Raw genomic sequence first — 27,991 nt, 5'->3', positions numbered from 1 at the left:
ATGATGAAAACCAGTATCACCTTTCCTCTCTGAGAAGCAAGAGCAAAAATGTAATTTGTGCAGTATCACTCATTCTCTTATTCCCAATTTTCACTTACTTTAAACAAGAGAGGTGCACACCAGTTCCTTTATTCACCTATTATAGTGTTTAATCCCTCACTAGGAATGCCCAGAAAACTGCTCAGTGCCTAATGGAAAAGCTCCCCATACTCCGTGTCTGAGCTCCTGTCTGGCAAAACTCCCTGTTCACATTGGGCCAGATCCAACACCCATTAAAGTCATTGGGAATCTTTCCACTGACTTCAATGGTTGTTGGATCAAGCCCACTAGGTGGCAGTTAATTTTATGTGACTGGATGACTCTTTGGCTACACTACACAAACTCAATGATGATCTACAGGAGAAAGGGGATAGTTAAGTTCCTTCATGTGCTGCAACATCAAATTGATTTGGCAAGGCCTGAATTCTGGAGTTATCTCCAGTTCATGAACTGTTTCTTTTCAGCATATAAACAGGGTAAAGAGGCTCCTTCAATCTCAAGATTGGACACATTTCCGAATACCTTGACTTTGTTGTAACATGTGGCATACACAATATAAGCTACATGTAGCCAAGTCGAATGCAGGGAGTCTTCAGGGATTATGAATGCCTAGGAAATAGACCTCAATCAGACTTTTACAAGAGGGGAATGGGAATGAGCACTTGCTTTCAGGTCTGAAACAGCCAGAGAAAGCTAACCACACCTCATAATGGTAAAAGTTACACATTTATTTATTTTTTCCATGTATAGGATGCTGCTATTGCAACTTTCTAGATGCATTTACAGTAAGACCAGTGACACAGTATGTCAAGCAGCCAATGTTACCGAACACAAATGGAATAGCTACCCAGGCAAACCAAAATTTCCCAAACCACAACCTCAAAAAAACCAAAGAAACAAACAAACAAACATAAACAACCTGGGTAAACAGCTGAGTGTTTGAGCATTTCCTCCAGGTCAACAAACTCTGGCTGTGTCAGATCAATGGGTTAGCCCAGTGCTTCCCAAACTTGGGACGCCGCTTGTTTAGGGAAAGCCCTTGGTGGGCCAGGCCAGTTTGTTTACCTGCTGTGTCCGCAGGTCCAGCTGATCGCGGCTCCCAGTGGCCGCGGTTCGCTGCTCCAGGCCAATGGGAGCTGCTGGAAGCGGCGGCCAGTACATCCCTCGGCAGATTAGGTTAGCAGATTCCATAGTCAAAGCCCTCCACTGAGAATTCCTTATCCCTGGCCCCAGGCACACAAGTGACAGTTTTGTCAGTTTGAGAGTCCAAACTGATCTCAATTGACTAGGTAATATATGGGGAAAGAAGCAGTCATTAAGGGTACACGTACACTGCTGTTGGGAGCATGCTTTCTAGCGCAGATAGGCAGACAGGTGCTAGCTCTGCTTGAGCTAGCACATTAAAAGTAGCTATGTAGCTGGGGGTGGTGGCTCAGGCTGACTGGCCGAGTACATACCCAGGAGGACTGGGAGGGTTTGTACTCAGGTGGCTAGCCTGAGCCGCTGCCCATTCTATCCCAGCTACACTGCTACTTTTAGCACACTATCGCGAGCAGAGCTAATATATGTCTGTCTGCCCATGCTGGCAAACACACTCCCAACTGCAGAGTAGACATACCCTCAGGGTGTGTCTTCACAGCCCAGTTAGCTCCAGTTATAATTTGAGTGTTACCCCTAATTTGAATCCCATCCACACACAAAAATTTCTAGCTCACGTTAACTGGTTCTTTAAGCTCAAACTAGCTAGGGTATCGGGGGGCTGGGTTGAAACTCAAGTGATGCTGAACCTCCAGCTAGTCATGCGGTGGGAATGCAACAACTCGAGTTACAACAACTCATCCACAGCTAATCCAATCACTCTGTGCTGCTAATCAAATCAATCTGTGTAACTCAGTGTTGTTTTGAAGTGTGGTTGCTCTCACTTAAGCCAGGCTAGCTCAAGTGCAGTAACTCAAGTGTACTAACTCGAGCTAACGGTTGCAGCAAAGATGACACACAAGATTTTGTAGATCATAGGCAATATCTTGGATTGTACCTGGAAACAAGTGGGAACCCAGTTTGGGTGTGTAATATGCTCCAAGTCAGACTGCTAAAGAAATGTGCCTCTGAATACTGCCCTAGACGCCTGAACTGGCACCATTGTAATTTAACGGGCGTTTTGCAGGATTGAGCCTGTAGCGGGGTGGTTACCCCGCTCCTGCCCTGAAGGGCTTAAAACAGCCCTGGGGGAAGGTTGTGGCTGGGAGCTGCTGAGCTGGGCTGATTGGGAAGCAGCTGCAGCTGGGCCACACCCCAATCAGGCCTCAGCTGGCCCTATATAAAAAGGCTGTGAGGCAGAGGCCAAGCAGTCTCTCTCTGCCTTCAGAGGGAGAAGGGCCAGGCTGCAGCGAGCTAGAGACAGAGTACCTGAGAGGAGCAGGGCTGGGGAGCTCCAGCCTGGAAAGCCCCAGGCTGCGGCCTAGCAGAAGGCCAAGGGGTACTAGGGGTTGCAGAGGGCAGCCCAAGGGTAGGCCAAGGCAGCAGGTCCAAACCTAACCTTGCCAGCGATGAGTAGGTTGATACCTCAGTCTGTCCCAGGGCATGGGGCTAGACGATGACTGGCAGTAGCTGTACACTGAGGCGAGGTGGGGATAGTGGGTGGGGGTTCCCTGGGGAGGGGAGACCCTAAGACTGAGGGGTTACTGCCAGGGGGCAGACCCCAGGCACAAGGGCACCGGGGTCCAGTGCGGGACACGGGGGCCAGAGGACAGGTGGATCACCGGCCTGCAGAGGGTGTTCCGGAGCTGGAACGAACTAATTCCTGGAAGTCACCAGCAGGAGGCGCCGCAGGGGTGAGTCTGCTCCTCTACAGAGCCCTATCAGAAGTTTCTGAGTGGTATTCAAGTATCACCCAAAATGAGTTCACCACAATAATCCAGTTTGGAATATGCGGAAAGTAGAGCTGGTTAGGTTTTTTTTATTTCAATTTTTAAAAATAGGGAAAATGATTTTTTGGGTGAAATTTCTTTCTGGTTTTTATTTTAAATGTCAAAAAAAGAGGAAAAAATGAAAATACTGCCCTCCCTTCTCCTCCCTTTTTTTTATACTAGCTGTAATACAAAGTATCAAAGTAAGCCTTCCTTGTATGGTGAGGAATGCGCTCAGCAGACAAACGCTGAAAGGGCAGAGTGGTATGTTCAGACATATGCTGTGGGAGTGCCCCACTGCCGGACACTTCACCTTCTGGAACAGTTTCAAACTCCAGGTCATTGATTCCATCACTGATCATGATCAGTCACCACCCTCCTCTGTAGACCCTGCACTACACATTCTCCACCCTCCTAGGCAGGATGCCTCACACAGGGTAGCACAATGATGGCCCTAAAAACATTCAGTAGTGCTGCAGCGATGCACAGAACTAAGCCATCAGAAAGGTACCATCTGAGACTGAATCAGAGGCAAATAGCACAGAAGAGACCATTCTGCAAACTGATAAGCAGAGCCAAACCAAGACTGATACAAAAATGTTCACAAAATACAATCCAAATGCAAATAAAAGCGGAAGTAAATCCACGTGCCTTACCTCATCTATATTATCCTTTTTATTAGTTTCATTTTTGAGTTTTTTCTGTCGCACTTTGGTTTCATATTCTGGTCTGGGATGTTCCTGAAACAAGTCAAAACAAAATCATGGCTGTGGGGAAAGGTTTTAAAAGCTGATTATTTGCAGAATATAAAAGCACCACAAATACATCGAGACATAGTTCCTCATCAGTTGTTCAACCATGAAACATGATTCATACACAGCCACAATGAACTGAGATCAAACACTCATAGGTTTATCTAAATGGAAAAGTTAGTCAAAGCCTTTACATGTTCCTTGGTGCATTTTTGATGATGAAAAGGAAGAAAGAACATATTAAAAAATATTCTCCATAAAGCTGTGTACTGTAAAAGAAACAACCTTCTGTACATGTTGAGTAATTCACACTATAGTATATAAGCAAACTTTGAAAATAGCGTAATCTAGACCAGTAACTCTCAATCATAGTTGGCTCCTGACCCACAAAATGGCCTCAAAATCATTCCATGATCTTTTGTGGCTGGCAAGGGATTTGATTCATAGGGAAAAAATTCAACTATTTTGTGGGGTGCAGATCAAAGAAGTTCAGAGCTGGTTGGATCCTTTAGACCCTTTTTTAGATACTAGCTTATACTTTAGAGCTAAGTACTGGCTTTTACCACCAGCAACACAGTGCAGTGGATGCAAAATTATAGGGTCTGAGTAGTGGGTGCTGGAGGCATTACTCTTGCATAGGGCAACATCAGGCTAAACACCTTCCTCAATGCTAAAGGGAAGGTGCGCAGCACTTTAAAAAAAAAAAGCATACCAATATTTACTGCTAAACAATGCAGTGTCCATTCTCCACAACAGCATCCCCTCTGACAATTTGCATGTTCTATCCAGTTATGCCCATTTTAGGGGGTACAGTGCCCCTAACAATGCCATTAAGCCTTGTAAAATTGTTACAAACATTTACCAGCCTGTTCACAAAATCCTATTTGCCCATGGTAACAGTCAGGGTCCAGACACCCCAAAGGGGGAAGAGGTTTTGAACTCCAAAGAATAAGCAGCTGTATTAACTGATTGTATACAATGTTACTGTGCTATGAAAGTATGTCGAGTAAGGTCTTTTATGAAAGTGTGTAACATTCTTAACTTAATTATTATGAGAGAAGTACACAAGCTGTGGTTATGAATTTATGTATTTGTGCATATAGAGAACTGTGCTTAAAAATTTCAGCTCCACCTCACAGCAGGACAGAGAGTGATCAGACAGGGAGAAGTATCTCCCAAGCCAGGTGTTTACACAAAACTGGACTCAAGTAACAATCCATAGCACAACCCAGGAAAAGTCAATGATGGGCCATTTAAGATAATGGAAAGACACCGAGACAACTGGAGATTTCTCCACTTTGAATATCAAGAGTGACTGAAGAAAAGAACCTGCAAACCCTTTTTAAATAGAAGGGGTTTGAAGTGAAAGGCATCCAGAAAATGAGAGAGAGTCTCTAGGCAGTAAATTGTCCATGAAACGCTGGATCTCCCCCCATCACCATCAGAGTTAGGTGTATACTGGGAAACTGTTCAAAGGTGATAGGTAACTTGTATTAGAAAAGTGCTTTTATTTAATACAGAACTGTAAAGGCTAACGTTGCATCTTTATGGTTTATTTACTGTTAACTTGTATATTTTTGCTCTCCCCTACAATTTCCTCTTTGAATCTGTGGCTTTTCTATTAAATAAACCTTTTGTCAATTTTTACCTCAAGCAGGTCTCTGTTGTGCAAACTGTGTGGCGTGCGTGTGCCAAATTGAACTGGTATTTAGGGGGCTGACAAACCAGAAGGGAAAAGTCTGAGTGTCTGGTAGTTAAGAACTCGGGAAGGATGGATTTGGGGAGACTCAGGACTGGAAGGGCTGTTAGAGTCATCCTGCAATTGCAAGGAGTAACAAGGCTGGGGGAAGCCAGGGTGAGACTTTTTGCTTGTGGGCAGGCTATGGATGTCAGGAATCTGAGCCATAGCAACATAGCATTAAGGCACCCCAAGGTTACAAGGCAGACAATGACATGACCCCTTTCTGGTCTGGATGATCCCCGGAAAATATGCCACCCTTTATCCTAATGACTGATGATATTGAGCATGAGCATATATATATATGCTCATGCTCAATATCATCAGCATATATCATATATATCATAGCATATATATATATATATATATATATATATATATATATGCTAAAGTTAAGACTGGTTTGAACCCCAACAATAATTTTTCTTTTGTACATTATTTTGTTAATAAATGTTGTATCTATTTTTGCTATTAAACCATTTGTAGTTCAAGTTAAACTTTTCAGTGTCTCTGCATCTGCATTCCACGGATCCACACCTGGACTGGAAATCTAATATATCTTTATATAGTCTTTCAAAGCTGCCTTATCCTTGGACCTTAAGACCTTCTGGAATAAATGTGTGTGTGTGTATATATATATATATATATATATATATATATATACATACACATAATTTTACAAGCCCTTTATATCAAATAATGCATACCATGCATTTAGAGATTTGACCCTAAATCTGATCACATTTACACTGGTGTAAAGCAGGAATAACTCCACTGAAGTCAGCGGAGTTACACCATTGTAAAACTAGCGTGATTCAGAATCAAGTTCTCTGTCTGAAAGTGGGAAGACTTTTAGAGGTAGGACAATAAGCTAGAAATAGTTCTGATGACTTGAGGAAGGCCAAATGTCCATGTAGGGATAAATATGAATCCCATGATGCTGGAGGTGGGCCAATACAGCTGCCAGACACTTATTGAAAACCATGTGAGCCAAGGTACTGTGAGGCCAAATGAATACTCAGAGTGGAAAATGAGAATTCCCATCCTGAAAACAAAGAGCCAAATCCTACAGTCCTTACTTGGGCGAAACTCTCATTGACGTCAGTGGGAGTTTTCCCTGAGAAAGGGCTCCAAGGTTTGCCCCAAATATACAATAAAGAGATATCCACTATATGCTACAGATAAGAATTTGAAATAACCTTTATACAAATCAAAGGCACACATATAAACGCCCTATTAGAGAAAAGGAAGTATAGAGGGAACAGAACTCTTCTTGAATTTCTCCTTGCTTTGGAAAGAGATTCATTAAAAAATTGTATAAAGCACCCATCATAAACACATCTGGGATACTGAACAGAAATAAATAAATTAAAACAGTCCCAGAACAACAGCCCAGTGACACCATCAACTAAAAATGAGAAAGACAAACATATAATTCCATAAAAAGAGGTAATAAGGAGGGAAAGTTAAAATGGTCAATGAAATGCTGGGCATGAACTGAAAGGCCTTACACCAAAGCCTTGAATACAAGCAGACAGAGAGTGTGACAGACACCTGTAGGGAGGGAGTTCCACAAATGGGAACTCTGAAGACCTAGCTGACACCCAAAAGAAGATGGAAACTTGGAACAACAGGAAGAAAAACCCAGCTGCTCTGCACTGTGAGAAATTTCATTATTGCAAATGAAGGATGAGCCTCAAACACCTATATTTCTTGGAATGCTGATGTGGAAATAAAAGTTTGGGGCAAGATTCTCATTTTTGCTATGTCTTATTTGTCAGTGGAATTCCAGTCACCTTTAAGGGCCTTTTACATTGCCAGGATGATATAACGGGACCATGAGAATAAGGCCTACAGTCTTTCTAGTCCAGAGTTCTACTGCAATTAAATTTGATTTGCAGAAGAAACAAAAAACCAACTTGAATAACAACCTCATGTTACATATCGCTAACAGCATAAATGGAAGGGTAGAAAATAGAAGCCACTGTGGGAACAGGAAGGAACTACCCTACCAAACTCATTCCAAAGCAAATACTAATCTAAAGTGAAAGTCAAAACAAAATAAAGGGCTCGTCCACATCTTATAGGACATTTTTTAGGACATCTTATAGGACATTTAAAGGGCTGTCAACTAGGCAGCCCCTTTTGTACCCATATATATTGGCAGCTTCAAATTATTGCATTTTTACTTCTAGTTTACCATTCAAGCAGTTGGATGCCTACATGTCATTGTCTCCTCCCACAACACTGCACCCGTAGTTTTTTAGACGTGTAAGTTGAGAGGCTGGTTTTTAAAAACTTGGCCTTAAATTAGAACAGGAGTTCTCAACCTTTTTCATTCTGAGGCCCCCTCAACATTCTATAAAAACTCCATGGCCCACCCGTACCACAACAATTGTTTTTCTCCATATAAAAGATAAGGCAGGTATTAAGGGGTAGGAAGCAGGGCAATTGCCTGGGGGCCCTTGCCACAAAGGGGACCGTGAAACTAAGTTGCTCAGGCTTCAGCTTCAGCCCCAGGTGCTGGAGCTCAGGGCCCCAGGCTGCAGTCCTGCATGATGGGGCTTCACTTTCTGCCCTGGGCCCTAGCGAGTCTAATACCAGCCATGCTTGGCGGCCCCACTGAAACCAGCTCACGGCCCCCCAGGGTCCCGGATCCCTGGTTGAGAACCACTGCATTAGAAGATTCTGATGAGGGCATCCCATGAGGTAAAATGAAACATGCTGTTCATAAGTACTATTACTGCAGTGGACTGAACTACTTGGGCAATTGGTAATAGGCTATAAAACCTTTTACCTCTTGGTCATTAATTCAACTCCAGCACATGTTGATAGTCACAGGTTAGTAGCTGGAATCTTAGGTTTTGAAATGAACCATCTATAGGAGTCCTGAGAACTATGGCATGGAATATTTTGTTTCAGATTATTTCTACTATAATTAAAGTTACCACTGATACAGACAGGCTGAAGTATTCAACAGCCACTCTCCCATCCCTGCAGTAATTCCTCCAATGAGTAGGGCCATCTTAATGAATGCTACTTTAAATAGTCTATTACAAATATTGTAGCACCTATCTTGTTAGCCATAGATTGTGAAAAGGAGGCTTTGTACCTCTGGGGAGCTAGGAATCCCGATTCCCATTGTGATAAGGCATTTGTTTCTAGTCCTGGCAGATCAGAAGACTTTGCACTTTTGACATGGGACATCATATGGAGAAAGGCTAATTATGAATTTTTTAGAAGTTTCTAATATTCATTACATTATATTTTTCTCTCCTTCCAAGGTCTGTGCAGTTGGAATGCATGATCTTAAAGTACCCTGGCTTATCAGCTGGATGCATATCGAAAGCAGTAGTCATAAACTGAAAGAGAGTATAGGTAGGAAGTGGGCAGGGAAGCAGACTTGGAGCCTCTGTGTGGCAGACTCAGCTGATGTTGCTTCTCGCAGGGCCCTGGGCTAGGAACCAGTGGAGATGGTGGGCTAAGACCCCCTTATTACACCCACTTGGGAGTTAGGCTCCGAGACGGGCCAAGACCATGATGCTTCCTGCCTAGGGCCAGAGGTAGGCATCTCTACATCCGCCTTTTTGGGGAAGGAGTCTGGAAATGAGGCACTTTGAAGACTAGGACACAGGCTCCACCCACCCACCCCAAACACCTTATTACAACGGTCTATTAATGGACAATTCACAAAAAGCAAAAGTAGTGAAATTTGTCAAATGTACTCTACAAATTATTCATCTAGCTTGAAGATAGATAAATACAGAATACACACGCTCTCTCACACACACACGGTTACCTGTGAATAAGGTGAGGTCATCCCAAACTCACATGAATAAAACCTTATCCTACACCACGTCATCACATATTCTATTGAGGTGTGGTGTGGAATAAAGTTTTTATTGGCATGAATTTATGGTGACCTTACATTACTCATGTAATGCCATGTGCACATGAGAAAGTCATGTATAGATCACTGCATTATTGTAAAAAAACCAGAAAAGCAACATGTGAAACTACATGAATAAAGTGGTTTCCCCCCCCCCACACACACACACAGAACCAACATTAAGAGTACATAAATGTCTGTTTCATTTTATATGCAAAACTAGTGCAGTCAACATTGGCTGCCATTGATAGGGTGACCATATGTCCCGTTTTGGCTGAGACAGTCCATTTTTTAACCCTTAAAAAGGCAGTCCTGACTTTTTTGGCAAAAGCAGGCATTTGTCCCGTTTGCTCTTGACAACTTGATCAGTTTTTCCCACATTTGTAAATAAAAAAAAAAAAGGGTGTGTGTGGAGGAAGGGGCGGGGGGGGCGGGGCAAGCAGCAATGCCAGTCCTGCACAGGGGGGAGAAAGGGCTCGGGTGAGTAGTGATGCCAGCCCCATGCCGTGTGGGGAGGAGAGCTCGTGCCAGCTCCCTGGGGGAGGGAGTCTTGGGGGGCTCGGACTGGGGCGGGCTTGGGCTAGTCCCACTCAGTGACCCGTTTTCCCTTTGGGAAATATGGTAACCCTAGCCATTGACTTAAATAACATCACTAACTATGATTTGCAGAGCACCAGAATCCAATATCCTTACTCTTGTTGAGAAGTATGTTACATTCAGGAATACTCCTATACGTCTTAATGGGAGAAATCGTACATATACACCACTCTGGCAGTATAAAGGGGTATTAAAGTGGGTATAAATGCAAATTAGGCCAACTTTAAGACCCTTTTGTGTCTGAATATAAAGGACAATCAGGCCCATCATGAGTAGAGGTGGCAGAATCTGTCCCATTAGGAAAAAAAACGTTCTTAACCCATAAGCACTGGCCAGTTTCAGTGTGGCTGACTTTTGGAATGTGGCCCAATGGAAGATCTGGGTGGGGCTCAAAGGGTGGCACTTCCACTCGCTGGACAACTACGGTAATCATATACCACATTTTACATTTTTAAAAAGTTCTAGTCCCTACAGTTGCGAAGAAAACTTTCCAAACATGAACCACATGCACAGAAATGCTGTGTTGAATTTATGGCAGACAGAGCCTGAAACAATAACTATGGGAGATGTGAACTCCTCTCATTCACCTCAGAGGGGTGACTTCTGTTGTCAAAGTTTATTTATATTACCAATGGAAGTGAGGGGACATGAGCCTCTCTCTTCAAATCCCAGGAGACATGAGAACAAAAACTCATGGAGCTTTTGGTGAGGCAGAGATTATTTAAGTGCCTCTGAAACAAATGTATGTATGGAGCCCGTTTGATCTCCACTTGCACTTAAATACTCATCTGGAGTAGCAGCACCTCAAAGAGTCAAGAATAACCAGAGGAGAACAAATCCATCTGAGGACTATAGGCAAGTCACCCCATGGACAAGCCAAGAGCTGCCCATGATGGAAAAGAAATAAGGAAAAGGAAAGAGGAGCAGGTTAGATGGTTGTAGCAGGGAGACAGCAAGTGCGGAGTTAGAAATTACTGCTGCACCAGCCAAGGGCGCTGGAACAATTTGCACAGTGGAGGTGCTGATAGCCATTGAACCAAACTGTAAACCCTGTATATGATGGAAACCACTTCAAGGCAGGGGGTGCAGCAGCACCCCCAGTACCCTTCATTCCAGCACCTATGGCACCAGCTGCCTCTGACACTTCTGCAGGCCAGCAGCTCCAGAAACTAATTTGACATGGAAAAATTTTCAACCATATATCTTTCCTGACTAATAAATAAAATATCACATTACTTGGTTTTTCTAGCCTACAAGTGAAAATGTGTTTAAAATGTGCCTTTAAATTCAGTTTATAAAAGAAACAACAGCTAGTATAAGATTGTTTTGCCTAAAGCCTGCATGAAAAAGTGTTTTTCAGATTTCCTTTCCCAACTGCCCTAATAAAATCATGACCTCCTTAATTTAAACATAACAGGATTAAACGTATTGTTAAAGGGCAAAGTATCCAGTTGGAGCAACTTGTTTAGATGGTGTACAGCAGGAATCAAGGTTGGATGCAGATTCATTAAATAACTTTATTAATGAGCTGCAGGAAGGGGTTAATGGCAAGATAATTACATGTGCAGATGTTTCACAGATGATAAATTGGGAGGAGTTGTGAGCACCAAGGAAGATAGAAAATAATAAAAGGGGACCTAGAGAAGTTAGAAACATGGGCAAAAAATAACAAAGTGAAATTCAGCATGGGAAAAATGTAAGCTAATCCATTCGGGAAAAATAATTCAAAACACAGACAGTCACTGGGAGAGAAACCTTAGCAGCAGGGATGCTGTAAGAGACAGATTGCAGCCAGTGTATGGAATTGTGGCCTCACATCTCTCCTTAACAGCCACTGGTCCCCAGTGACACTGCAGAAGATGAGTGACTAAGTTACTTTGGTGCCCCTTGTTCACCTTGTGCATGGTTTTATGCCAAAAGAGGATAAGTTTGTTGTATACTTGCTTTTCTAGTAGCAAAATCTCAACACCTAAGCAAAAAAAAGAATTCTGTGTGTCGCTACCTAAAATTTGCACAGTTGGATGTTACCTGAAAACATCGAACGCAGCAAATTGTAAAAACCAGGCCAGAAAAGATTGAGTTAAGCTTCCATCCAAGAACAAAGAGGAAAGGAAAAAGAAATCTGTGAGCAGATCACTTATTTTCCAGGCATCAAGCACCCATCAAGCCTGCTTGTCGTTCATCAACCAATTCTGACCTGTCCTAGGTGTGGACTCTCTAACCACAGTCCATTTTGAGGGGAAAAGCTAAAGACTTTTCTGAAGGAAAATCAAACATCCTAAACAAGCTATTGAAGGGCAAGATGAGGAGAAACTCAGGTGGTGGGATAGAAAGTTCACAGAAGCAGTGTCAAGGAAAGGCAGGGAACTTTATTTGACATAAAGGATAGGGTAGGATCTTAACTCTGAATTGTGACTAAAAGTTTTGTTTTCAACAAAGACAGTCAAATTGGTTCACTGCTCTGAGGAATCAGCCTGACTTAGACAAGGCAAAAACATATCGTTTGAACTAAAATCAGGGATCCATGTTTAGGCAATTCAGTTACTGTGGCATTTGCTGTGAATTCACGTCATTCTGCAGAATTCTGCTCCTGATTCTAAGCTTCCATTTTTAAAAAGGATGTTTCCAGCCCTTGCGTAAAAAGTAACCTTAACTGGGACTGTTTGCATAGTAAGGTCTGTCTCGTCCCCAAAACCACAATAGGAAGCAGCAGATATTGTGTCTTGGAAACTCATATCCCTAGGTGGACATTTTCAAAGATCTGTGAAAGACTGTAGCCTTAATTCCCAGAATCTTTAAAAAAGGCCTTCAGCTACCTCCCCACAAGTCACTTTGAAAATACAGGAGCTACTGACCAAGATGTATTTTATTTTACTTGTTCTCTGGCATGGCGAAATCCACCTTCATTTGGGAAACAAGTATACTTTTGTTGCATTAAAGACAGCCTCTGTTAAATAGACAGTGCTAAAGGTAGGTTGGAAGATGAAAAATATCTCACTGATTTGCTAGGCTAAAGCATTCTTTGTTTTTCTTCCATGTTAAGTGAATTTCTATGGTACCAGATTGTGGGGTTTAAGAAAAATGTTTCTCTAGCTTTGGATTGTCCTGCTTTAGCACTGTCCTCTTACTTGCTTTATTGATTATTACACAACACAGTTGAAAAGTGTTTGACAGACCTGTAGTAACTTGGATATTAAGGACAACTTTCAGAGTTACATATGAGTTTAGGGCCAGATTTTGGAAAGTATTTAAACACTTAAATTTCAGTGGGAGCTAGGCACCCAAATACCTTTAAATACGGCCTTTAGTGTATTTATTTATTATTTTCAAGGTTTTTACTTCCTTTTTTAAGGTTGTATTTTTTCAAGCCAATTATCAATAATTTTCATCCAGTGCCCAATACTACCTATTATGTTTGTGAACATTGGGTGTACAAACAGTACAAATCTTCTGTAAATTTGTACAGTTGCCAGCTGCAGCTCAACATCCAGGCCTTGCAGAGACTTCTTTCTCAGGCTTTTATTGCCAAGATACTTTAAAAAAAAAAAAAAAAAAAAAAAAAAAAGACTACATTTATCTCTGGTGTAACTCTAGTGAAGTCAGAGACATTGCACCATAGATTAATCTGGTGCAGTGTGTCTAAAGAAACATAATTTCATAGAAAATCAAAAGCCCAGTGAGGCAGAACAAAATTATACACTTCAGTGTAACCCTCATACTGTATCTCTCAACTGTCCAGGCTTTGATGGTTGTTTTCCTGCCTGCCTCCAGTTTCATAACACATATCCCAGATCCATTGGAACTGGCTTGTTTAGACTTCTTTTCCCTGGCTCCTTCTTAAAACACCATGATCCCCAACCTTTCCCTGTTGCCTTTCCATCTCAGTTTACTCCCTGATCCTGCATCCTCCTCTGCTGCTATCTCAGGCTTGACCTGATCTAAGCCTTGGTTTTCCCTAGTCCCTTATCCTCTCTAATTCTTTGAGAGCATCATCTGCATAATTAAGGACCACATTTGTATAATAGGTCATCAAGGTCTGTTTTAATGGGAGAGTTGACATGCAACAAGCTCCTTTATAAAACTGATGTCTAAAGGCTCACCAGAAACGGTGCCATCTTCTGCATGTTCATGGAAAAATGCCAACAGCAGACAAGAGAGCTGTAAGAGAAGATGTCTATAACCTAGATTGAGACATGTGTAGCATTTTGTCTTTATGACAAGTGAAAGGATTTGTTGCATTAGAGACTGCAAAAAATTTTCCACTTACAGTTCTACATAACTCCTTCTACTTAGTGATTTCATAGTGCTTTGCAAGTAATGAGTTAAGCCTGTGAGGTTTATGACATTATCTCCACTTTACAGTGAAAGAAACTGAGATTCAGGGAAGTTAAGTGGCTTGCTCAAGTCTGTAGCAGAGCCAGGAGCAGAGGTGTGCTGTTCTGGCTCTCAGTTTGTGCTCTAACAAGTAGAAAAGTAATCCTCTCCCAGACACTTGTACGTCTTTCTGGTAGATATCAGACATACTACACAGGACAAGCAGGAAAGAGTCTGTGGAGGTATATCTGGCCCAATACACAAAGCTGTACTTTCTGTCTCCCTTTATCATACTAGCATTGTAGCCTGAAGAGCACATTGAGCGTTCCAGACAAAGTAATTCCTTCTAGACTATCTGAGAGTCTAGCAGAAGTCAAATGATCTCCTCCCATCCTCCAGTGTATAGTTCTTTGATGAGCTGACACAAAATATCATCCGGTAATATAAAATGAGAGTATTGGGCTATCCACTAAGCATCAGCCACCTCCCCACTAATTCAGGGCAGCTGAGCATAGTCTCTAGAACTATGCAAAAAAATTTGCTTCACTTTCAACATACTGAATATCAGCATTGTTTCAAGCTCAATGTGCATTTGCTAATCAATTACTGTTCCTTCTAAACACTTTTGGTGACTTTTTAAAAATTTGCGCTCTTTCTGGATATCCATGAACGTCAAGAGGCTGCAAAAAAAATTTATTTTGAGTTCAACTTGGGACAGGCCTCATGAGCAAATCAAATTCATGTAAGTCCACAAGTCCCACAGGTTCTAGTTCTGGAGAAGCAATGAATCAGTGTGGATATTCAGAAACCCCCTGAATCCGAACCTTGAAAAATGGCCTACAGATGGAGGGGTTTTCAGCTGAATTCACAGCAACTGTAGGACAGACTCCACCTGAGAAAGCTTTGGAGTTCTCCATGGAATTGTCTGCCTTGAAACACAAGCCTTTGGTATCTAAAGTCCCTACACAGTCTTCTGTAACTGTCCATCATTCTGGGTTCCCATAGAGGCAACAGACTCCCCAAGAATCCCATAACCCTCTACCGGTGAGTTTAGTTGGCATCCATACGTTGCATGGTGAACTGTAGGACATCCATTAGTGCAGGGGTGCTAAACCTGCCTATAAACTCAGAAGCTCTGGTTTCTACAATGTGTTTTACAGAATTATCATTTCAGCTGCCATTAGGCCAGAACACCTTTCTGCCTTGTTTGAATGCCAATATAAATTATACAGTCACTGATCAGTCCTGCAGGGTTTGGATGATTTCCTGTCCAACCTGAGTTCAACAATTCTGATGACCAAGTGGCCAAGGATGGTGTCTTAGCTGGTCACAAATATTAACACAGGATAGTTCCAGTTCAAGCGTTACTGGTCAGATATTGAGCCATGTGGACAGCACACTGAAGTTGAGATTACTGGGTGTGATACTTCTGAGACTGAGGCTGCCTCAACCTGAGTTACCTCTAAACCTGGGCCTGCTTAAGCCTGATGAGTCATCCCTGAGCCAGAGGGTGTGATGAGTCATAAGAGGCAATTACCTGCTGGTCTTGTGATAGGCTCCACACCATTCAGCTAGGGTGTAGCTAATTCACAGGGCATGACCCACTCAGGTGACCCAAGTCAGGCATATAGGCTCCTAAGGGAAGCAGCCTCTCCACTCAGTTCAACATCACTAGCTAGATGGGAGCATTCCCGACAGCCTGCCCTTGCTCCTGCTTCTACTCTAGTGTGCTCCTGCCTCAGATGGCGGCCCAGCAAATCTGACACTGGGCAGCTTAAACAACTTTCTCAAAAGACATAAGCAAAGCCACCAGGGCCGGCTTGGTTAGGGTAGCTGACATCAGAGAGTGTCCAGCAGTGAGGCATGGGGATTTTGCTGAGTGGGAGAAGGTTTGGACCAGAGTTGCTTACCCTTCCTCTGACTGCTTCATTACTTGCTGTATGAATTGTTGCAGAGTCCACAGTGGTTGCTGCTTTATGAGCTACTTTAGCATCTTTTCCATCACCATTTTCTTTGTCTTTCATACTTTCAGCTCCATCCCACAGGGTTTGGTATCCCACAACCTCAGGTACGATGTGCAACAAGTCAAGGTGACCAAGGTTTGGGATCAGCCAGGGGGGAAAAAACCTAACAAATTTGGGGTACAAAGGCTTGCAATTACAAACAGAGGCTTCTTGCTGGTTCTTCTTCCCCCTCCTCCTGAAGAAGTCTGGCTCCCAGAACCACCCAAATTCAGAAACAGAGAATAACCTTCAAAAGCAACCTCTTCATGGAAACTCTTTTAATGGAGCCCCTTGTTTCCACTGAACCCAGCCACAGTCCACAATTCATGGCTTAGTTCACTGACAATCCCTGCAGAGTACAACTATCTCTTGCAGATAAAGCAAAAATAAAAATCATATAACTGTATTTTTAAATCCCAAAACAAGCAGCTCACATAGGCTGGATTTTAGTCAATGTCTTCCCTTATCCTTTTATCTGAAAATACTTAGAACTTGCACAACATCTTCAAAGTGCTTCACGCATATTAACTAATTAACTGGAGTGGGTGAAAGCTGAATTTCAAATGCCAGGGAACTATATGTGTTTGATTGCTCTATAATTTTGATCAATGTGGTCTCCACTTCTCCGACACTGGGTTCCATCTTTTCCGCCTGCCATTCAGCAGGTCCTTAGGCTTATAAGGCACCTCGTGCCCAAGTCTAGCAGCTGACAGCCATGTGTGCCTGTGAGTGTTTAAACATAAAGTAGTTGCTCTCGCTGCTACATGCTAGTACACTTTAATCTCCAAAATCCTAACAGAAGTAAGTAGACTAAGAATTTGATTTATGAAGAAGAGAATCAGCTACCTTGCAGTCATTCTTTGGAATTTTTTTCCTTGTAGGATTTGTCATTCTTACTGTGGCTGACTAGCACTATAAACTGTTAAACCTTCTTACCAGTTGGATCTCATGTTTTAAGCCACAGGGTTAAATTCCCCTCTGGAGTAATTGCATTGATTTCAATGAAATTACACAAGGGCTGAATTTGGTCCACAATAATCAAAACAGTAAAGTGTGAGGTTTTTAAAGTTTTGGCATTAGAAATACTATAGCAGGTTCAATCTCTAATCTAATAGGAGGATGAAAGAAAGCTCCAGTTGTGTCTTTTAATGTGAGATATTTGTGCTCTGCCATTTTAGAGGTAGCTGAAATAGAAGAAAGGCGTGACACAATTCTCTCACCCGCTGAGACAGAATCATGTGGATAGGTAGTGGTAGCAGATTTGTAAAAGCAGCTGTAAAGTCTGCCCTGGTATTCTTGGCAAAGTGTGAAAGGATGGTCTGAACATCCTTTTCACCAAGAAGTGGAAAATTAGATCCTCTGGAGAAGAGAGTCAGTAGTTCTGTAATCTTCAGTCTGGGAAAGGTTCAGGAAACATGCAAGAGACCTTAAGGAACTCCTCAAATTATGATCCCTTCTTATTAGCATTGTCAGGTAAATCTCCTGCCTCCTTTGTTTTCATGCTGGTTTGGGTTGTGAATCCATCTGGAGAATTAAAGGCCCAGAAGTGCCTCCTTTGAGGAACAAAGCACCATTAATGTTGAATATCTCAGTGCAACTAGCAGTGACAAGTGTGACAACAATGCCAATGGCTGGAGCCAGAGTTCCTGCACATCAATGCTCATATTGCTGGGACCTCCCACCAGGCTTGGGATTGAGGGGCTTCCTTAACTAGTCAAAGCGTTTGGTCCATGAAAAATCCATGTGGTGAAAGGCATTCACTAGACCATACAGATGATCATACTGTGCCTATGTCCTGGGCTTTGACCCAGTGCTTAATTTGTAATGAAAAAGGTGCCAGAGTTCAAGCAATTAGGTGCCAGGGCTCAAAGGATTTTTTTTTTTTTTTTTACATTCATAACTGATGCAGCAAGCACAGAGGTGCTGGAGCTATGAACTGCCAAGCCCAGAGGTGCCGGGGCTCAAGCCTGGCAAGCCCTGGCACAAATTAAGCACTGCTTTGACCTAAGAAGAATGGAAACAGGAGAGTTGAATGAGTGGAAGCCTCAGAAAGGTCCAACAGGTGTTGAGAGCATTCTCAGGTATACACAGTAGTGAGATGGTTACACAATGGTGTGTCCTCCTCTCCAAGTGCAGGCCTTGACCTGTGCTTGTAGGAAAGAGTGTCACTTTGACCACCATGCTGGAACTGAGAGCTGGAGGGAATTTAAACAAGGATTCAGAGGATTTTGAAACTTCAAGGTGGCCCTCTGACTCTGGTGCATAGGGAGCTTGAAAAGGCATTTTGATTGTGTTGGAACCCTGCTATGGGGCTTATTCAATAAGGCCTGCACTGAAACAGAAAATTCCACTGTACAGTCCCAAGTATCAGCAAGAAACTTCACTCAAAGTTCTGCCACTTTCCAGGACTTCATCCTCAAGGCCTACCAGGGCGAGTCAATCTGAATTACAGGCTGTTTTGAGAGATGCTAACTAAAGCATGATGAGCTCTCCATAAGCCATGATGACTTGAGGCAACATCTACAAGCAGAATTTGCATTCAGAAACACCGTGGTTCATCACAAATAGTAATTGTGATCGTCAGTGACTTTCCGATCAACTCAGGGTACTGCTTGAAGCCTGATGGGTTGAATTCTGGAAGAGGAATGCACACATACACACAAAGAAATAAACTAAAAAACTGCAAGGACAAAGGCTGATGTGGCATGTTGAAGTCTCAACATACATTGCTATGGATACTAATATATGAATAGTAACAAAAGCAGACTCCACCGCTTTTTTCCTCCACTAGAGATATTGTACTGCAGCAAGGGACAATTTGTATTTATGGGAAAACAGCAGCATATTGACAGAAGCTGAAGTCATTGAAGAGACTCTTCTCTGTGTTTTGTTGTTGTTTTGTCCTTGGAATTAAACTAGGTAACTACAAAAAAAAAAAATATTTTGTATCAGACCCTGTGATGGGGCTTACCAACTTGTTGGGGTCCACTAGGCATAGCTACCAGGTAACTCGGGAGAGTGGAAGGCCAAAAGTGCCGATGAAGCTCTTTTGCTCTGGGCCTACCTGAACCACAGAACTCCATCTTGTGAACTCTCACCTACTTCCATGCTAATTGCCTTGATGCTGAAGCAGAATATGTAATGGTCAGCTTTTCTAGCAGACAGCTGCTGTTTTGCTCACTCACAAACGCTGTAGTGATAAGACGGGGGAAGACTGCTGTAAACAGGCCTTGCAAGGCCAAAAGATAAGCAGGTGAAGGGAAAGTTTTCTCACAAGCTTATGTAGAGCTTATTGTAACTGTTGTCTGAAAGGGAGGGGTAAGGGTGAAATAGACAAAGGCTTGCACAGAAACTGCTTGGAATATAAAAGGGAAAATTTGTTTGTATTTGTTGCACTTGATTTGAGACATGCTGGTCTCCTAGTGCCTTTTCAGAGCTCTGAAATAAACTTGGCTTGCTTTCTCCCCTCGGTGTCTTTATTGGTGCCAAGCACACCGGGCAACGAACCCCGCTGTTTGCCTCCTCGGGCCCTTTTAGGCTGGCAACAAACTCCTCACTAAGTCTAAGGGAATGATGGAGCAGTATTAGCCCAAGAAGGCCCCACCCCTCAGCAGCTGCAGAACATGCTCCAAATGGAGGGCCTGCTTAAAAGGGGACTCTGCCAATCAAGCAGGGAGCGAATGAAGAGGTTGTCTGCAGGAAGGAAGCCAGTTAGTAGCTTTTGAGACAGAGGAATCTGCAGGGTAGGGGGCCTGACCCCTTTTTCTTTCCCTTTCTCCCTGACAAGGGGGAATAAATGGACACTGAGAAGGAAGGTGGGAAGGCTCTAATGATTATTTGAATCATTGAGACTGTTTGAGCAGCTCTCTGTGCTGGGAGGGAAGCAGAGTTCCATGATCATGCCCCAAAGGGAGGAGACAACAGGGGAGGTAGGAAGTGGCCCAGGGGAGGTTGGTCTGGGGGATCAGCTACAGGCGACTGAGACACTCCTCACTCCTTCCCCCTTGGTCCCTGGTTTGTGACCTGGTGAAGAGGGAGGGCCTGGGTCCCCCTACCCTTCCCTTTGTCTGACCAGAAGAACCCAGGGATTGCTGAGGAGTGACAGACTATAACTCAGCAGCCAGGCCCTCAGATTATCTGGCAAGGCCATCCCAGGACTTTAGGGAGTGTTGAGTTGTGGCTGCCTACTAGGCCTGCTAAACCCTAAGTGAAGCCCACAGCATACCCCAACAAAAAGGAAGCAGGGATTGCCAAAAAGATTCTTTAAACCAAGGAAAGAATCAAAGAGAACATTATATCAAAATGAGCACTGCAGCTGCAGAAGACAACACTACATTAGAGCTGGTCAAAAAATGAGTGTCAAACTTGGCTTTGTGACCAAACAAACATTTTTGTGGACAGCATCTACGGTCTTTGAAGAATTTCAATTTTTCATCAGACAACCAAAACCCAAAAATGTCTGTTCAACATTAAGCTGTGTCCCCCTACATCTACTACAGTGCCTCATGGGAGTTGTAGTTTGGATACCACCTGCCCCCATTTTCCTTTATGGGCTGGGCTCTGCAGTTGGACCACCTTTCCTATGAGGTACAGTTATCATATCATGCACCATGCTAGTTCAACCAGAGGGGAGACAGCAATGCATTATGGAAGATACTGTCCAGTCAGGTAGTTCGGGCAGTTTTTTGGGGGGAAAAAATCAGTTTTCACCTCCAATGTATAAAAACTAAAAGTCAAAATGGTCCATTCAAAATTTTGACAAAAATGAATATTTTTTCATTTGCATAAACATTTTCTATGGGCGGGATGGATTTCCAACCAGCTCTATTCTTCACATACAGTATTTGTAGTAGAAAACAAATTCAGGGCTGTGGTGGATACATGCCCTACTGCCTCAGCAGCAAGTGTCACCAGTCCAACAGCTCAGCACTTTCAGCTCAGGATTTTCCATCCCTGGTTTCAATCAGGCAGTCCAGACCAAGATGCAGAGATTAGGTATGCTACTCTGATATGTTACAATCCTCTACACTCAGCATGTGTGTGAGCCACAATAAAGCAGCAACTGAATGAAATATACTCAAAGGAGAGATCTGTCATCATTCTACCATTTGACACCGTATAAATGAATATGGAAATTTTAAATTAAGAATGAACTGCTGTTAATCTTACAATATAATCCTCTTCTGCCTTAATTATTAAAAATAAACCTGAACACTGAGCACAGTAATTAACATGCAATGATTTCTTTAAAGATGTCTTGATACTCAAAATAAGATCATTTACAATCATTTTTTAGAGAAAAAAAGAGAGAACTTGAATTGTGCCTCCATGCATTATGTACATATTAAGAAACCACCTATCTAATTACTACTGTACATTTTCAGGATTGCAATGGTAAATATGTAGAAAGGAAACTTACTTCTTCCTCCTCTAAGCCAGTGAGATCCCAGAAGTAACCTAGTCTCATCTGTAAACGCTTCCATTGTTCAAGAAACATGGTAGCTTCAACAACAAAACAACAACAAAACACAGTTAGATTTTAAACTATAAACTCAATGTATTATTAATTATTATTATTATTATTATTATTATTATGTACTCTTTGCATTTCAGTATTATCTACAGGCCCAACTTCTGTGAGGGACCCAATGTGCTAGGTGCTGTACAAACATAGAGCAAGAGATCATTCCTACCCAAAAGAGCTTACAATTTCATAGAGTTTAAGGCAAGAAGGGCTCACCAGATCATCTAGTCTGACCTCCTGTATATCACAGGCCACCAACACCACACAGCACCCGCACACGAAGCCCAACAACTGAAATTAGCCCAATCTAAACAGAGATGACAGACTACAAGTGGGAGAAAGAAAGTATTAGCCTGATTTTACTGACTGCGAACAGAGTTTAAGGAGCTTACACAAAGGCACTAAGGAATTCTATGTCAGAACCAGGAACTGAATCCAGATCTGCTTTTCCTACAAGACCATCTCTCTCAATGTACCTTGTGCCATTCTACAGTTTATGGACTCAAAATATAGGGAGACAAAATCCAAATCTGAATACTCAACCACAACTTCATCCATATGCCAGATAAAAGATTTGTAACTATTCCCAGTCAATCAGAAATAGAGGACAAAGTTAGAAATAGGCTACTACTGAAAAAACCCTAAGCACCTATAGGTAAACTGAAAACTTCAGCAATCGTCATGGGACACACTATATGGATAGCGAGGATGCCTTTTATTCTGGCATGCCTAACAGTTGTATAGTTGAGCATTTCTGATCCATTTAACCCAGCCATGTGAGGTGTTAGACTCAGAGGGTATGTCTACACTGCAATGAAACACCCGTGTCTGGCCCATGGCAGCTGACTTGGACTCATGGGGCTTGGGCTGTGGGGCTGTTTAACTGCAGTATAATCATTCAGGCTCAGGCTGGAGCTCAGACTCTGGGTCCCTCCCTCTTTGTGGGCTCCCAGAGCTCAAGCTCCAGCCCTAGCCCAAACATCTCCACAATTTTACAGCTCCACAGCCCAAGCCCTGCAAGCCCAAGTCAGTTGACACAGGCCAGCCGTGGGTGTATCATTGCAGTGTCGCCATACCCAGAGTGATTTTCCCATAAGTGGTAGAACACAGATTCCCTCTCCTGCCTTTCTTTCCCTTTTCCTTGACACTAGGTGGTATATGCTGCTCTGCTTCCATTCTTCTCATGTTTAGACTCTTATGCCTTCTTCCCATAATTGTTGCTTCCTCTTGACAGCCTGGTTTCTTGTTGCTTTTGACCTACTTATATCTCAGTTCAGAAGCAGTAGGTACCCCAATCCAAAACCTGAGGGCCTCATTCTCTACTGGACTGTATGTTGTATAGTCATCTCCATCTATGCAAAGTGGGTGTGCAAAAATTATTAAATCAGAGTAGTACTTTACTCCCACTATGCAGAGGCAACACGTGGGGAGTGTCACGTAGGGTCAGGTGCCCCCCCCAGATTTCTTGGGCCACCTATCACCAGGATGTCCATCAGTGAGGAGGCAGTGGCCCCGCCCGGCGGCGGCTCTCACCGTGTGGCTGTGCAACGTGGGAAGGGAGGACGCAGCAGGGCGGCTGGCTGCAGGCTGAGCTCCCACCCCCGCTACACGGGGCTGCTTCTCCTTCCCTGCTGCTGGAGTCCCAGCGCTTCTTGCTGCCTGCTTTGCAGAGCTCCCACTGAGGTGAGCCAGTGGGGCATCGTCGAGATCGGGAAGAGGAACTGCGACATGGTGTTCAGCATGAGGCAGCTCAAGTGGAGCCCCATCCAGGCCAGGAGCACCGGGAGGTGAGTGCGGGGAGCAGGTTGGGGGAGGGGGAAAGTGGGAAATGAGGTGTGGATCCTGCTATGACCTCCAGTGTGCCTATCAAGGAGGTGATTTGGGGGTGTCATATTCCCCCATCCAAGAAAAAGTGACTGATGATTCTCCAATGTCTTGTTATCTGAGACAATCCAGCCCAAACACCATCTCACCCTGATGGCACATGGGGGACTGTGCATCCCAGCTGTGTTGGGCCTTTTGTTGGTTTTGTTTTGAACACTTGCTAAATTGATTGAGGCTAGTTCAGGCAGGGAGGGATGCCTGAAAGGTCTGAGGGGCTTGGTAGCCACAGGGCAGAGAGCAAGAGGAGGAGGAGGTAGTTGATAGTGTATGTTGTCTACACACATATCAAGTTTCAGGGGGTGCAGGCAGAGGCAACACTTGGGGCGGTCAGGTGCCCCCACAGAACCTTTACATGTCACCTCTGTCACTATGCATTCACCTTGCACAGGTGTAGATAATTGTACAAGGTGCAAAGCAATGGGGAATTAGATCCAGATTCCTTTGACAGTGGTCACCTTTGGTGTGAGTGCCAGAGCAAGGTAAAATTGGGAAGCATTCTGGTGCCCATGATGAACCACATAACTTCAGACTACATAGATGAGCTGACTGGATATAGATGAGCTGACTGAATTTTAATCTGACCTTACGCTGGGCTCACCCAGGCTTTTAGTGATGGGTGACTTCAGTGTCTATGTAGACAATAGAACTTCAGAGATGGCTCAAGATCTCATTGCTGCCAAGCCAAACATAGGAATTTCTAACTCAAAATGTTCTCTCTGACAGATCCTGTGAAATATGGGGAGGAAGGAAGAAATATTTTCTTCACAGCTGTTTCCCTTCAATGAACTCCACTGCTGAAGAGATAATTCAGCCTGATGCCAGAATTATTCTATTAACAAATTCTGATACAGGGAGTTACACTCTAGTGAAACAAATATAGAAAGTACATATCTGACAGATGAAACCGTCATAATACCAGAGTAAAAAACTTGCTCTGGAGCCAGATTTTCAAGAACTCAAAGCAAACTTTTCAAATGTGCAACATCCACAGTTAAGGCCAGATTTTTCAAAATATCTCAGCTCCCATTTAGGCACTGAAATGAGTGGCTAGATTTTCAAAAGAGTCTGGTATCCAAAGTACTGAGCTGTTTTGAAAATCTGGCCCTGATTGTGGATGTTCTGCTTTTTTGAAAAATCTGACCTGTAGGGGACAGTGCATATCATATTCTCTGCATAAGTCCTCTCACATTATGGGAATCTAAAAGTCGCTGCGGGCTGCTCTGGAAGAACTGGCAGACAACAGAGAACATTTTAAACATGTGACTGACCGTACACAAGTTAAGCCCAGATATTCAAATAATTGTTATTTTTACTCATCCCTTATGGAGATCACAGTGCAAATAAAAAACATGTTTAACATGTTCTGAGGGTTTAAAGGACTTTCTGGAATAACTATAGGAAAAAAAATGATTTTGTAGGTGGATTTGTGCCTTCGTTCCCTGTTTAGCTCAAGGGGATGAAAATGGTAGCATTTACCTACTTTAATTGGTTGGGCTAGATACACCAATGGTATAAATTAGCATAATGTAAATTGCTGAAGCCACTCTATTTTAAACCAGCTAAAAACTTGTTCAATTATGTTCAACTCTCCTTCTTCCTCTGAAATTGTTTAACTGCGAGCGGAAACTTGACATCTCAGAACATCAACAGTTATAAGCACAATTAGCCAGGCGTGATTCTCTCTTTTGGTGCAAATTCTCAATGAATGGGGGAAATGGTAAATGGAGTCATTGGATTCATGAAGATATTTAATGAGGTATCCCATCAAGTAACAGGAACGTATTTCCTTTCATGATATTAACCGCAACAAATCTCTCCACCTTTCCCAAGGAGGGAGAAGGCTGAAAGGATAAAAGGAGGATTCTTCTGCACAGCCCTCACCATGAAATGAAGCCAGCTCAACAGAGCATAAATACCATATTGTTCCCTTTTGAAGCATATTAGTAGTGAGTAATAATGCATGAACAGTTTCCCCATCGCTACATCTTGCAAAAAGTGATTCAAGCAAAGCTTATTCAAGACACCATAAGAGAAGCTGGTTTCAGGTATGCAAAGAACAGTAGAACTGTCAGTCAGCAAACTGAATGCTAGATAGAAGGAATGTGCTCTGCTACTGGCAGGGCAGCAATAACATGGTGTAACGTAATGCTCAATATGCAAGCAGGGCAGGGTTAACAGAGGGTACTTGGTTTTGCTTCGCAGATGCTGACACATGATGGGAGTATTTTCTTGCACTGACAAGCTCGGTTATCATAGTCCCAGCACAAAGAATTTTCCAGTCTGTGGGAAACGTTTTTTTTTAACGACAGGATATGGCTCAGAAAATATTTTAGTATCCTTAAGTGTCTTTTAAAACCAGTACATAAAGAACTGTTTGTTCTTTTCTATTTCACTACAAACTTCAGTCATTTCATCTCATTTCTGAAAATGCAGACACGGCATATGTCAACAGTATACTTCACAAACCATCTTGTTGATGCTGAGGGGAAACTGCTGTGAATACAACTGCACTGGAAATGATCATTTGCATAGATGTAAGGATTTCCCTTTTCAAGCAAGATTCTCTTAGGAACACACTTAGAATGATAGAATCATAGAATATCAGGGTTGGAAGAGACCTCAGCAGGTCATCTAGTCCAACCCCCTGCTCAAAGAAGGACCAACCCCAATTAAATCATCCCAGCCACAGTTTTGTCAAGCCCGGCCTTAAAAATCTCTAAGGATGGAGATTCCACCACCTCACTGGATAACCCATTCCTGTGCTTCACCACCCTCCTAGTGAAATAGTGTTTCCTAATATCCAACCTAGACCTCCCCCACTGCAACTTGAGACCATTGCTCCTTGTTCTGTCATCTGCCACCACTGAGAACAGCTAAGCTCCATCCTCTCTGGAACCCCCCTTCAGGTAGTTGAAGGCTGCTACAAATTCCCCCTCACTCTTCTCTTCTGCAGACTAAATAAGACCAGTTCCCTCAGCCTCTCCTCATAAGTCAAGTCCCCCAGCCCCCTAATCATTTTTGTTGCCCTCCGCTGGACTCTCTCCAATTTATCCACATCCTTTCTGTAGTGGGGGGCCCAAAACTTGACGCAATACTCCAGATGTGGCCTCACCAGTGCCAAATAGGGAGGAATAATCAGTTCCCTCAATCTGCTGGCAACACTCCTAATAATGCAGTACAATATGCTGTTAGCCTTCTTGGCAACAAGGGCACACTGTTGACTCATATCCAGCTTCTTTTCCACTGTAATCTCCAGGTCCTTTTCTGCAGAACTGCCGCTTAGCCAGTCAGTCTCCAGCCTGTAGCAGTGTATGGGATTCTTCTGTTCCTAAGTATAGGACTCTGCACTTGTCCTTGTTGAACCTCATCAGATTTCTTTTGGCCCAATCCTCCAATTTGTCTAGGTCACTCTGGACCCTATCCCTACCCTCCAGCGTATTTACCTCCCCCCACCCCCAGCTTAGTGTCATCTGCAAACTTGCTAAGGGTGAAATACATCCAGATCATTAATGAAGATGTTGAACAAAACCGGCCCCAGGACCAACCCCCTGGGACACTTCGCTTGATACCAGCTGCCAACTAGACATCGAGCCGTTGATCACTACCCATTGAGCCCAATGATATAGCCAGCTTTCTATCCACCTTATAGTCCACTCTTCCACTCCATACTTCTTTAACTTGCTGGCAAGAATACTTTGGGAGACGGTATCAAAAGCTTTGCTAAAGTCAAGATATATCACATCCACCACTTTCCCCATATCCACAGAGCCAGTTTTATCTCATCATAGAAGGCAATCAGGTTGGTCAGGCATGACTTGCTCTTGGTGAATCCATATTGACTGTTCCTGATCAACTTCCTCTCCTCCAAGTGCTTCAAAATGGATTCCTTGAGGACCTGCTCCATGATTATTCTATCTTGTATCTATCTTGTATCTATCTGAGACAGTACGTCATTCATACATTATCATTACACATAATGGCCAGAATTAAAAGCCAACAATTACCACACAGTGGAATTTTAATGATAAATTTGGAGGGTGTGACAGAATAGACCCCTGTATTCACACTCTATGTACTATTGTAATAGTCTTTATACAAAGGTACCATTTGGAAACTGGGAATTTGCTGGTCAGTATTGTCCTGGTAAAATATGTGTGGCATATAATGTGAAGTTATAAGGTTCCTATGTAAGGTATTATTAACACATGTTCCAAACCCCACAGCCATGACCAAACAGAAGTTGGGAAACTGGTTTGTCTTAAACAAAGGAACCTGTGCTCTGCTTAATTTCATTTAAGCAGTAAACAGAGTCATCAAGTAGGAAAGGAAGACAAAGGAAGTTCAA

The 27,991-nt window shown here is 43.0% G+C and overlaps 1 protein-coding gene across 1 annotated transcript in view; it reads right to left on the bottom strand.

The window, feature by feature from the left end:
• ANO2 (anoctamin 2) overlaps positions 1-27,991 on the bottom strand; it is a 309,476-nt gene that overhangs the window by 141,122 nt on the left and 140,363 nt on the right. The window contains exons 14-15 of the mRNA XM_065411472.1: positions 21,658-21,740; positions 3,602-3,685 (exon numbers count right to left, since the gene is read on the bottom strand). Coding sequence (XP_065267544.1) covers positions 3,602-3,685; positions 21,658-21,740 — 167 coding nt within the window. The remainder of the gene's footprint in view (positions 1-3,601; positions 3,686-21,657; positions 21,741-27,991) is intronic.

The sequence above is a fragment of the Emys orbicularis genome, chromosome 1 (genome assembly GCF_028017835.1).
Source record: "Emys orbicularis isolate rEmyOrb1 chromosome 1, rEmyOrb1.hap1, whole genome shotgun sequence".
Classification (NCBI taxonomy): Eukaryota; Metazoa; Chordata; order Testudines; family Emydidae; genus Emys; species Emys orbicularis.
This window is presented reverse-complemented; position numbering and strand designations above follow the sequence as displayed.